At 42.6% G+C, this 13,935-nt stretch overlaps 1 protein-coding gene across 1 annotated transcript in view; it reads right to left on the minus strand.

Moving 5' to 3' along the window:
* Positions 1-13,085, minus strand: part of RTF1 (RTF1 homolog, Paf1/RNA polymerase II complex component) — a 50,294-nt gene extending 37,209 nt beyond the window's left edge. Inside the window, exons 1-2 of the mRNA XM_027066972.2 lie at positions 12,872-13,085; positions 764-874 (exon numbers count right to left, since the gene is read on the minus strand). Of these exons, the coding sequence (XP_026922773.2) occupies positions 764-874; positions 12,872-13,069 (309 nt within the window). The 5' untranslated portion in view covers positions 13,070-13,085. The remainder of the gene's footprint in view (positions 1-763; positions 875-12,871) is intronic.
* Positions 13,086-13,935: the final 850 nt, after the last annotated feature.

The following is a 13,935-nucleotide window of genomic DNA, read 5'->3' on the forward strand; positions in this document are numbered from 1 at the left end:
AACAGCTGGATTTTCTTCCTTAAAAGTTACAACCACCACTTTGAGGGCATCAATTCAATCCATCCAAAGAAAACTTATCTTGCTAAAGTATTTCCCACTAACATATGGCATTCTTTTTTTTCTTTTTTTTAGTAGGCTCCACACCCAACGTGAGGCTCAAACTCACAACCCTAGGATTAAGAGCTGCATGCTCTGCCAACTGAGCAAGCCAGGTGCTCCTAACATATGGCATTCTTGACAGAATTTCTCTTCCAGGGGGGCTCAGTCAGTTAAACGTCCAACTCTCGATTTTGGTTCAGGTCATGATCCCACAGTTAGTGAGAGTGAGCCTTACACTGGGTTCTGAGAGCACAGAGGCTGCTTGGGATTCTCCACCTCTCTCTGCCCCTTCCCTGCCTGCAAGCAGGCGCATGTGTGCATTCTCTCTCTCTCAAAATAAATGAACATCTAAAAAAAAAAATAATGTCTTTTCTAACACGAACATGGAAAGAAAAAGTTGAAATAAATAAATATAAATAATAAAATAATAAATAAAATAAAATAAAATAAAATAAAATAAAATAAAATAAAATAAAATAAAACAAAACAAAACAAAGAGATGAAGACTAACAGGCTGTGCCTCTTCTTTTGCAACAGGGCTAGAAATAAGCAAGTAAACAATGGCCACATGTGCTCTGTAGAGGGGCCCACTAGGTAAATGACAGTACAAATCAGGACCCTCAAATACCACTCAGTCCCTGGGGCCAAGCCCCTGCACACCCACCTCATCATCGCTGTTGGACGTCTCAGAGTCTGAGGAGGCTGCAGGCTGACTCACAGGTGGCTCTTTCTCCTCGGAATCACTGCGCTTCCGCTTTGCCAGGGACAAAAGCTCCTAACAGGGCAGAAGTAGACACATGAATTTTGTTCAACAGAGAAAAACATTCAAGGACAAGAAATGCCCACCTTCCCTAGATCTCTTCTACCTCTTTGTGCTTTCCATCGAAAAATGTCACCATGGGAACTTTTACCACACAAACAGACTAAGTGCCAGTATTCCTAAGCATTAAAGAAATGTTTTCAAAAATCTGCCCCTTTCTTCTTAATGGGAAATGTATGTCTGAAATGGAAAAGTGACTAGAAAACTGAACTGGAGGGTACCCCCAAATTGCAACCTGCTACATAAGCACCAGTTCTGAGGAACTGATAGAAGAACCATGTTTTCAAAGGTAATCTGCTCACTGATCTTACTGGTATAGCTAACTAATACTCAAAGCATCCTCTTACTGTAATTCACGGGAAAATTAGCATTTGTGGGCTGTTCTGAATAAGCTGACAAACTCCAAGGTTCTAAGATCATTTCTTATTTTGAATGCTTGAGTCAGAAAAAACGAGGTATATTTTTGGTGTTTAATCCCAAGTCTGATAACAAGCAGTAAGTGTGCTGGCTTCTACATGAGAATCCTAATTTGATAACCCAAATGTTTCCATTCACCACCTCTGCCTTGTCCTGGTCATTGTGACAGATTAGAAGGGGAAGGATGTGCCAATAAGTGTGATGGCTACAACCAGAATTTGCTCTCTTACATGGTTCCTTTCTCCAGTTACTTCTTGCCAACTCAGACCAGTCACCCAAAAATGCCACAAAAGGAAACTTCTGTTTCTTGATCTCTGTAATATCAGTACCAGTCCAATGTTATACTGTACTTACTTGGCATCAGGTGCTTTTCTAAGTATCTAACATTTAATACGACAACCTTGAGGTAAGTTCTTTTATCATTCCCATTTGAAGATAAAGAAACCAAGCAACAGCAAGGGTTAAGTAACTTACCCAGGTAACACAGCTAGTACATGAGAGAGCCAGGATTCAAACTAGTGGAAGATAGAATCCTAGCTCCTAATTCAGTCAAGGTCTATCAGTCTAAAACATTTTTTCCCTTCTGCCAAAAAAAGAGAAAAATACAACTAATAAATATTAGCAGTATTATTTCCTGATGATGATGGTGCTATACAATTATATGTCAAGTGCAAAGATGGATATTAAAATAATAGACTGCTACAAAGTATCTATTTTCTTCTTCCAGTCTCTTTCTATTTTAGGAGTATACTCTCCTTGGCCAGAATGAGAAAATGACCTTCTCAGATTAACAGCTGACCCGCTCTCTTCTTCATATGCAGTCATGAAATGTTACTCTTCTCATTTCATTAACGAGAGCTAGCATACCAACTTTATGAAAAGACTGAAGATCGTAAGAACATTCTACTTATTCACTCCAAAATAGTAACTTCTATTTACCAAATGCAAATTACAGCAATATGTGTATGTGTTTATGGTCTTTTAAAAAACTTGAGGGGGTGCCTGGCTGGCTCAGTCAGTGGAGCAAGTGACTCTTGATCTCGGGGTTGTGAGTTCGAGCTCCACACTGGGTGTAGAGATTACTTAAAAATAAAATCTTTAAAAAAATTAAAAACTTGAGATATAATTTACATAAAGTACACTTTATCCTTTCTTAGGTATACTATGAATTTTGACAAATACTTACAGTTTAACCACTCCCACAATCAAGATATAGGGCAGTTCCATCATCCTCACAAATATGGCTGTGATTTGCATTTGGTCAATTGGAGTTACAGTTTTGGTGTTAAAAAAAAAAAGACTGGGGCGCCTGGGTGACGCAGTCGGTTAAGCGTCCGACTTCAGCCAGGTCACGATCTCGCGGTCCGTGACTTCGAGCCCTGCGTCAGGCTCTGGGCTGATGGCTCAGAGCCTGGAGCCTGTTTCCGATTCTGTGTCTCCCTCTCTCTCTGCCCCTCCCCCGTTCATGCTCTGTCTCTCTCTGTCCGAAAAATAAATAAACGTTGAAAAAAGAATTAAAAAAAAAAAAAGACTGTTCTTTCAGGAAATTAATGCTCTTTTCAGGAAATTACTGCTCTTCATATCCTTTCCTCCATCCCACAACAACCACAGACCTGTTTTCTGACCCTACAGACAGATCTACCCATTGCAGAATATCATATAAATAGAATCATATAGTATATAGCCTTTTGAGTCTGGCTTCTTTACTTAGCAAAATACATTTGATATTCACCCACGTGGCGGTATATATCAATAGTTTATTTTTTATTGTTAAGGAGTATTCCATCATGTGGGTGTACCACAGTTTATTTACCAGCTGAAAAACATTTGGGTTGTTTCCATTTTGGTGTAATTCATGTTCATATACAGGTTTTTGTGTAAATGTAAGTTTTTATTTTACTTGGGTATATACCTAGAAGGGGGATTTCTGAGTTACATGGTAATTGGCAGATGGCCTCTACTATTATGTCCCTTGCCACATTACCTTAATGCAAATTTATAAAATTCAGAAAGATTTCTGATAAGTTATCTCTTTCCTGAGGCTCACAAATGCACTAGAAATCTGTTTTAACACCAACTCACTATAACAGGGATTTGGATACCTAGCAATCAAATCCTACCTTGAAACATTAACTATTACAAGCGGCAGGCATCCATTAAAAGTTACTGTAACTAAAGTGTTAAAATGTTAATACTGCCTTCCTGTTAAAGAAGTTCCACTCTAGAGGCGCCTGGGTGGCTCAGTAGGTTGGGCGGCCGACTCTTGGTTTTGACTTGGGTCATGATCTCATGGTTCGTGAGTTCAAGCCTGGCATCAGGCTCTGTGCTGTCAGTGTGGAGCCTGCTTGGGATTTCTCTCTCTCCCTCACTCTCTGCCACTCCCATGGTAGAGTTTATGCTCTTTCATCAACAAACAATTGCATCTGATAGACACAGTCCCTCTTCTCCTAAGACATTCAATACCATATTAACAATAGTATGGGGACAGCAAAGACCTTCCTGACAGTGTGAAAGACACCCTTTCCACAAGTTAAGAATTGCACAAGAAGTTAATGGGGGAGCACATGTCAAGGCTACTCTACAATTAAGTCCCTTAGTCTACTGAGGGCTTGTCAAGTACAGCTCAACAGACCAAGGTGCAACGGAAAGTCTTTCCAACGTGCATACGTGAAGAGACCATCATCAGATTTACTACTTGTAGGGGATGATGGATCCAACACATGGACTTGAAAAAGCCAATCTAAAACTGATTCATGCACATGCATGGGTCCAGCTGCAGCTCTCTCTTGCCAGCCCGATTCAACTGTACCATGCTCGTTGAGATGTTTCTGTGTGTCCAGTGGTTGTTTCTCACCACTGCCCCTGTGTTTCATCTCATCCAGTGAAAACCTTCCGACTTATCGCAGTATTTGTCTAAGGGGATGGCAGTCAGGGGTGCTAGCATGTAATATCAAGTTTAAGATGAACTAAAGATCTGCTTAAATTAAGGCCAATGCCCAACATAGTATACGTATGGCTGTGCAGGATACCACATCTGGCCTCTAGAGCAGTTTCCTCAACTTGCTTAAAAGCGATATTTAACATTAAACCAGATTGCCAAAAGCAAGACACTAAAATAAAGTAAGTCTAACTGCAATAACGTAATGTTTATTAAAATAGCACCATTCCGGTTAAGATTAGAATTCTAATCCATCAATACATGAAGGCTCGTAAACCTTAAGATTTCATTCCCCAACCCCATCACTCACACTGCACTTTTTGTGATGTTATGCTGGGATCGATCAGTAATAAAGCAACTTAGCTCTCTCTTACTTACTTAAAGGAAATTAAATCTCCTCTCTTTAATCAAATCTCCCATGATCACATGAAAGTGGGATACATAGTCTGCACCCCACAAGTGAGAATAAAAGCCTACAGGGATAAGCCTCAGAGGTTTTTATGGCTAATTAGCATGCTGAACTCTTTCTCACTTATTCGTTCCACAAATATAACTACTGTAAATAATTACTACCGGCTAGTGTGACCAAACATCTTGGTTTGCTCAGGACTGTCGTGGTTTTAGCACTGCAAATCCTGAAAACTCTAGGAAATTCCTCAGTTCCAGGCAAACAGGGACAAATGATCACCCTATTACGAGTACCTATTATGTACCACCAAGCCCTGTAGACAGTCATCAAAAAAGACGGGCACCTGGATGGCTCAGTCGGTTAAGCGTCCAACTCTGGCTCAAGTCATGATCTCATGGTTCCTGAGTTCGAGTCCTACATCGGGCTCTCTGTTGTCAGCATAGAGCCTATTTCAGATCTTCTGTCCCCCTCTCTGCACCTCCCCTGCTCTGTCTCTCGCTCTTGCTCTCTCTCAAAAATAAGTAAACATGAAAAAAAAATTTTTTTTAAGATATATAGTCCTTGACCTCGTGGAATTTAAAATTGAGTGAGGGAGACAGACAATAAACAAGAAACAATTCACTATATCTTATGATAAGTGCTAAGAAGAAAGTGAATCAAGTGAATGGGGAATGTATCAAGATACGGTGATCTGTGGAGGCTTCTCTGAGGCAATGGCATTTAGGCTGAGACTAGAAACTCTGAAAGAGGAAAGAGAGGGGCAGTTTTCTGGACAGAGATCTCCAGATGGAATAGCTAAGGCCCTGAAGCTGGCAACAGCTTGGTGTATTTGAAGAACTGAAAGAGAACCAGTGTGACTGGAGCTTAGCAGGCAACGGGGAGAATGGAGTAGGGCTGGTGAGAGGTAAAAAGAAACCAGATCATTTCAAGGTTTATAAAGCAGTATCAGGAGCATGCATCTTATCTGAAGGCAATGGGGAGCCATCAAATTGTTTCAGGGGGAGTAACCATCTTCAGACGGTTTTTAAAAGAGCACTCTAAATGACAGAGGAACAGACCAGAGGGGCCAGGGTGGAAGTGCAGGAAGGAGTCAGAAGGAATCCAGAGCAGTGTCATCAGAGTGGATGGTGGCCTGGATAAGGACAGGGAGAAGAGGGAGGACTAGAAAGATACTGAGGGAAGAGTGGTAATTCACACAGGTTTAAATTTGCGATGTTAATTCTTATTCTTTCTTTCCTATCAAAACTGTAGGTAGAATAAGATTCCAGTGGTGGACACTGGTTTACTTTTCAGGAGTAAGAAATGGAGCCATTGTGTGTATGTATGTTTTTGAGACAGGGAGGTATTTCTGGTTTGTTGGAAGTGTTTCAACAAGCATCTACCATTTTTTTTTTAAGCATCTACTATTTTTAATGAAAGAAAACAAATCAAAACAATGAACATATACACCAAAACCCTTCTGAAGTAATTCCAAAGTGGGAGTATAACAATCCTTTATGTTTCTCATGATTGGCACTAAATGTGGCAACGTATCCTTCATATTTCCAGCCAAGTAATTATAACTGTAGATAAAATACTGAGTTCCATATATGTCCACAATGTTATAAAACTGACAAAATCACTTTCAGCCTGTTCAAAATGTACATTAAAAAAATTCTATTGTCACTTGTTCTTATCTAGTTCCCTCTTCTAATATACTTTCTAAGTAATGCACATTTCTTCTACCCCTTAAAGGGATATTAGTATTAAATCAGAGGGGTTGGAGCAAGAACTCCCAAACTGACACTATCTCCTGTCTCTAACTCTTCTGTAACCAGAAAAGTCAAAAAACTTTCCGCCGTGGATATGCCAAGAAGCATTTGCATATTTAACAAAGGTTTATTAAGTGCCTACTCTGTGTCAGGCAGGCATTAATATTATTATTTTTAAAAATCTTCTCTTTAGTGGCACCTGGGTGGCACAGTTGGTTGAGCGTCTGACTCTTGATTTCAGCTCAGGTCATGATATCTCAGTTCGTGGGTTCGAGCTCCAAATCAGGCTCTGTGCTGACAGTGCAGAGTCTGCTTGGGATTCTCTCTCTCCCCCTCCCTGCCAGCCCGTGTACATGCTCTCTCTCTCAAAACAAATAAACTAAAAAAACAAAAACAAAAACAAAACAAAAACCCAAAAACCTGGAGAGACAGGAATATAGAGAAGATTTTTTAAAATGTTTATTTATTTATTATTAGAGTGGGGGAGGGGCAGAAAGAGAGGGAGAGACAATCCCAAGCAGGCCCCACGCTGTCAGCACAGAGCCCAACGCAGAGCTGGAACCCATGAACCTCAAGATCATGACCTGAGCTGAAGTTGGATGCTTAAATGACTGAGCCACCCAGGTGCCCCTCCAGCTTTTTTTTTTTAACGTAGGCTCCATGCCCAACATGGGGTGCGAACTCATCACCCCAAGATCAAGAGTCATCACCCCAAGATCAAGAGTCGCGTGCTCTACCGACTGAGCCAGTCAGGCCCCAAGCACACATTATTTTCAACTACCCACTTGACATTTCCACTTAAATATCTCACAGACAACTTTAATCTCTACATCCAAGAATGAATCCATTTCTTCACCTTTTTTTTTTAACGTTTATTTATTTTGAGAGAAATAGAGAGCAAAAGAGTGTGCCCACGCAGTTGGGGGAGGGGCAGAGAAGGGGAGAGGATCCAAAGTGGGCTCTGCACTGACAGCAGAGCGTCCCATGCGGGGCTCGAACTCACAAACTGTGAGATCATGACCTGAGCCAAAGATGGACGCTTAACCAACTGAGCCACCCAGGCACCCCCCCATGCTCGTTACCTTTAAACCTGCTCTTTCCTAAGGTTCCCCATCTCAGGCCAGAACCTCCTCTTCCTCACCTTCAACATTCAATCATCAAGTCCTCTCATTTTATCCTTAATATTATGTCCAATCAAATCTCCTTTCTGCTGTCTCTGTAAGTACCATACCAGTACAAGTCAAGCATTCATTTAACAAACATCGACAGGGTATCTGCTGCATACCAGGCACTGTCTTAGGTGCAGGAATACTACAGTGAACAAATCACCTTGCCTACCTGGAACTTCCATTCTAATTGAACTTCTGCTCTACACCGTCTCTCACCTGAACTCCTCTCTCTACCACCTAACTGGTGTCCCTTCTCTAGGTTACTCTCCACATAACAGCCTGGGGAAACTTTTTAAAAGACGAATCTGAACACCTCTTCTGGCTTAAAATCCTTCAGTGATTTCTCATTACCCTCAGAAGCAAGTCCAAAGTCCTTAAAGTTGCCAACATGGCCCTACCAACAACTTTAAAACTTTTTAACCTCAGCCCACTGTAAGATCAATGATACCTCATGAGCCAGTATACAAGAAACATAGGTTTCAGAAAACAATACTCCTTTTTACTAAGTCTGACACATGATGCTTTCTTTTTTAAAAAATTTTAGTTTTTAAAAGTTAGTATCTATACCCAACATAGGGCTCAAACTCACAACCCCAAGATCAAGAGTCATGTGCTCTACTGACTGAGACAGCTAGGTAACCCTGATGTTTTCTATTTGATTCAATTTCATTTTCATTTTTAATGCTGGTTGTGATTCATTAAACTGACTTTTCCATCTTCAAAGGGTCCAAATAGAGACTACTGCGGCTTCATTTGTACCTTCTTTCTCCAACTTGTTATATTCCAGTCACTGTGTGTTTCTTTCAGTTTCATTAGGGTGCTAGGTCCTTCCTGCCCCAGTGCTTCTGTGCATGCTGGTCCCTCAACCATGAACACTCAACATGTCTCTGTGCTCTTTGGTCTCCTAATCTTTTCCTTAACACATATTCCAGGTCTCAATTTAACTGTTACTCCCTCCAGGGTCACACTCTCACAATATCCTTGCTCTTCCCTCATAGCCTCTAGCAAAACTGAGGAAGTGACTCTCTGAGTGAGCAGTGTTTGCCCTGCCACAGGCTCAGCCCTGCCCTCCCCTCTCCTCTCCTCTCCACTCCTCCCATACTCCCACCCCTCCCACCCCCCACCTTTCTCTAAACTCCCTGAAGGTGGAAACTGTTTCCATTTTGTTCACCCAGTAACTGCTGTGGTGCCTAGCACTGTCTAGCACATTTATTGAAAGATAAACAATCTCTGCCCTTGAGGAACTTACAGTCTAGGAAGGGAGCAATAAGTAGTACGCCAACAGATTTGGGGGTGAAAGATCTGTTTTGAATTTTTCTTAAAAGCCTCTCTGTTAAAGCTCCCATGGGACTCTATCTTCTCTGCACACAAAAGGTGAGTGAAATTAGCAAAGGAGTTACATCAAGCTGAATGCAACACTATGACACAAATTAAAAAACTTCAGTAGTCAACAGTGACACTTCTCACAAGTTCTTCATCCTAGACTTCTACCAAATTCTGCTCTAATATAAAGAAGACTATATGAGAGGCACAACTTTTAACGTTCCCAACTTTTATGGGGAAGGTTTACGGAAGGATACTTTATAACAATGGTATTTTTTACATATATCTAAAGATAACTCCTTAGAAAATACTTAGGGGCCTATTCTTTCAAAGACAAACTTAATTATTGCTACTTCAAGTATCATGAGCAGAGAAAAAGAGGACATGACAACATAATCACCATTTGAAACAAGAAAGGAAATTATGAAATAAAGCGTTCTAGTATGCATGTAGCTCAATTTTTTTTTCTTGAGAAAGGCAGAGTAAAGTTTTTATAAATACTGAGTTGTATTGATCTGAATAAAGAACTCTTATTACTTTATTACCTTTGGATACTTTCCATTTTCTAAGACCCACTGCATAAATATTATTCCATTTAGAGTGACACACATTATTTCCATGGAAGTACATGATGGGGTAAACAAACAAACTAGGTTTGTCTCAAACTCTTTTCCAAGACGTGCCAAAACCAAGTATCTTCAGGATTTGCAATTCTAAAATGCTGAAGAAAGGGTGTGCCCAACATAAAAAAATAAGGTCACTAACAGGTCATATGTTAAAAGAAATCCTTCAAATTCTCAAAGGTCTGAGTTTTTAAAATCTTTTAAAGTTAAAACAATTTTAAACTACTTCGATTCAGTTACTACACACCTTCCTTCCCATCTGAAGAAAGGAAAAAGAAACAGGCCTCAACAAAAAGTATCCCAACAATTCAAATAGCTTCAGAGATTTAGAAAAGCCAACAGCTTTGCCATCTCAAACATCTCTGTTGAGTTTCTTCGGTTCTGCACACAGTATGGCCGGGACAGGAAGCTATTTCTCTCCCAAACAAACTACTTAGAGTGTCTTATTAAAAAGATTAACTTGCACGCAGACAGCGGTCTCAATCATTCACAAAAATAAGTACCTGGGCTGTTCCTAGTAAAAATGCAGAGTCAAGGGATCTATCCAAAGAGGGTCTGATGGGAGCCCCTGCAAAGTACATTTTAAATAAGTAACTCCGGCAGCTTCTGACACAGGTGGTCCTCCTCCCACAACCAGGAAGAACCTGTATAGAAGGCTCACCTGCCTCACTTTCAGCAAGGACTAAGACGGATGGAATATTTCTAACATAATGGCTTAGGTTCCCACTGGGAAAACCCAGGGACAAAGGACCTCCTTTCTAACTGTGCTTCACTCACACTAGACCTCAGATTTGTAACAGTATGGTCTTTTCCACAAGAACCTTACACTAGACAGCAAACATGATGTTACACCCCCAATGAAGACCCAGAACCAGATGGAGCAGCCCAAGGTTATCTTGGTTATAAAGGCCCAGGATGCATTTTGTTCTGAGGATTCCAAAGACCCCCAAACCAGCCTGACTTGGAACTTCTGCTAAAGGTCTCTGGTGATAACTTATAGAAGGCAGAGATCTTTGTTTTTGATTCCTCTGACAGTCTGACACAGCACTGAATAGATAGATACAAGGCACTGGTGCCTCTGTTAGGATGTGCAGGGGAAGGGAATTTTGATCTGGTTCCCATCTGATAAAAGAATGCCAATGAGAGTGGTTGCAGAGGAAAAAGTTGAAATTGCTGTTAAATTGTATTAGGTATTACTTAGAAATTTTATGCTAATTTCTTTTTATAAATAGATAAGGCTGGATTTAAAGTTGCAATCCCTTCCAGTGTCCACTACGGTAGGCTCTTTGTGGATCAGGTAGAACCTCTCTATCAGAAAAGGAAACTCTCAATTCATTTCATTTGTCAGAATTCTGTGGAAAATCACTACGGACAGAGTAATTTGCAGCTTAGTTCATTCATCATCAGTCTCAGAGTGCTTTACTAAGGAAGCGCCCAAATAATCTTTTTAAGTGATGTAACAATATCCTCCAAACTATTCAATGGACTTTGCAAACATGGATTCTAGCAACATGGAAAATGACCATGAAACATCATTCTCATTTTGCACTATAAAAAATTAAAAGACTAACAGATTAAGTTGGTATAGTGAAGAGTATGGGCTTTGCAGTCGTGCAGATACGGAGTTCAAATTTCAACTACACCACTGGCAAGTTGTGTGAATCTAGGTAAGTTACTTCTTCAATCTCCATTTTCCTCATATGTAAAATTGAAAACATGGTACCAACTTCACCATCATTTGAAAACGTGACAATGTAAATAAACTACTCAATTGAGGTTGACTAGTTCACCCCAAACACTATGTAAATGGTAGCTGATGTTATTATTAGAAATACCTACATTTCTAGATCAGAAAAAAAAGTTCTAATCCTAAGTGCCAGTCTAAAATTATCAACCAAACTTTTCCAAACCAAGAATATATTTTTTTCCAAGAATATATTTTTTATATTTTTGTAAATTTCAGGAGCCTTTCAGTTCCTACCCCCAAACAGGTTTTCCTCCTTTGATAAAGCCCCACTACTTTCCCACCTCCTTACCACCATTTTCAAAACAGTCCTCTTTTCAATACATTTTCAGTCCCCCCCCCAAAGTCCACCCCTTTCATGCCTTAATACTTCAGTCCTGAGACCTGTGGCCTAATACAAACCCCCCAACAAGCCATTTATACAAAAGCCTTAGTTTGCAAGTGCTTGTACCAATATTAATTCTTACAAATACTTGATCCTTGTAATAGCCCAATTAGATACTCAAGGTTAATGTTGTATCTAGATTTTACAGTTACAGCCAAAAGATACATAGCTAAAAAATAGCATGGCCAGCCTGGAACTCAAAATTTCAGATTCTAAATTCACTACTCTCTCTACTCAACTTATAAAGCTACTACTTCTTGAATATTCTTTCCTCATACCATTTGTTCACAAAACATGGCAAGAATCCTCTTTGAATCTTCTAGTATCACTAGAGCACTGCTATAAAGGACAGCTCCTCCCTACAGTATTTTCTAGGATATAAAAACTATTCAACCTTAAGACAGTGAGACCAAAAGTTACTTTCAATGGTCCTGCACAATCTTCAAATAAGAAAGAATTCTGAGATGTTGCATGAAAAGAGCCCAGAGGCCTCAGCCATAGTCCTTCCATATCCTTCTATATATTTCTCCACTTATGCCCACTTTCCTCCTCCCAAGAGTTTTCTTCGGTCTGACATCTCAACAAGGACCCTTCTTAACCACAAACGACCCTAGTTGCCAAACAGATTTGTGCCTACAGCTAAGTCTTTCTCGTCAAGCACGGCAGAGGTTCCCCGGAAGGTTTAAGAGTGTCTCCACTCTCGGTCTACACCCCTTGTCTGAAAAATTTCATCTTCCAGAGCCCACACCTTCTCGCCCCCCACCCCCACCACCCCACACTCACCCTTGCACCTCCTCCCAAATCTCCCAGGCTCCTGGGTTGGCGGGCAATACTTCCTATCTCTCCGGGCTCGGATCGCCCGGCCTGCAGCCCGCCGCCCGCCGCTCCGATCTGGCCCCAGCAGATCACGGACCGGTCTGGTTCCCCAAGCCAGAGGCCCACCAGCCTGGTCCCTGCCCCGCCTCCCGGCCCAAGGCGCCAAGTCCTCGGGGCTCCTTCTCCAGGCCCCGGCCGGACTCCGAGGGCCCCGGGCGCTGCGGGGAACACAAGAAGGAGGTGGCAGCGGAGGTCAGGGCACGGGGCGGGCCGGGAGCTCGGGCCGGGAGGCCCCGGGCCCGGCCAGCTCCCGGCTCCCGTGGCCCGGACTCAGCCCTCCCGCTCCGCCGGCCCGCGCCTCCGCGGCCTGCCCTCACCTGATCGAGGTTCTCATCGCTGCCGCTGTCCTCCGTGTCCGAGTCGATCACAACGCGGCCTTTCCGCTTCTTTACCATGGTGGTCCCCCGGCTCCCACGCCGGACGCCGCCCGGACTCCCCTCTTGCCCGCCTGCCAGTGGGACCGCCACTGCCGCCGCCGCCGCCGCCGCTCGACCCACACAAAGGCGACCGCGCATGCGCGCTCCGCTCCGCCCCTGGCCCCGCCCCCCGCTCGTCGCACGCCGTTCGCCGGCGCCCGGCACCCCGCCCTACCCCACCCCCGACGCAGCGTGGGAGGCGGAGCCCCGTACAGGGCTGGGTTCCGGGCAGTGGACAGTGGTCCCATACCCTGCGTGGGCGCCGGGAAACCTTGGGTGTGTCTCTTCTACTGGCCCGAAGATTGGTGTGCTACGTTCCTATCGTGGACTGGGCCTGCGAGCATCTGGGTCCTCTCTGACAAGTCTTTCAACTGGCCCACACTGATTGAATGTCAGGGCGATGTCAGGGACCTCCCGCCTGGAAGACACAAGTTGGCTGGACCATCTTGAAGGCATCCGTCGGGGATTAAGCCTGCCTACCTGGGTTGTGCAAGTGACACCCGTGCTGGAACCTGGAGGATGCATCCGAGTTACCCAAAAGAAGACTAGAAGGAAAGATGTTCCAAGCAGAGAACCGCGTGGACAAAGGCCCGTAGATAACTGAAAAAAAATTGGGTTCAGGGACAAAGTTCATTATGGAACACAGAATATGATGTATGTGGAGGAACGCAGCGGCCACGTTATTCAGTGCCTAATAAGCTATAATCAGAATCCTGAACTTCAGTATTGAAAATTTTTAAACTGAAGGATGACGTTATTAGATTTGTGTTTTAAAAAGATTACTCTGAACGCAGTTTGATGAATGAATTAGAAGAGAGGGAGCCTAAGGGCTAGGAGACCACTTAGGCTGTTGGAGTCATTATGGCAAGAGATGATGGTGCCCCAAAGTAAGGAAGAGGCAGTGGAAATGGAGAGAAGTGGATGGATTCTGGATAATTTGGAAGACAGAATTCCCAGGAATTGAA

The sequence above is a fragment of the Acinonyx jubatus genome, chromosome B3, assembly GCF_027475565.1.
Source record: "Acinonyx jubatus isolate Ajub_Pintada_27869175 chromosome B3, VMU_Ajub_asm_v1.0, whole genome shotgun sequence".
Lineage (NCBI taxonomy): Eukaryota > Metazoa > Chordata > Mammalia > Carnivora > Felidae > Acinonyx > Acinonyx jubatus.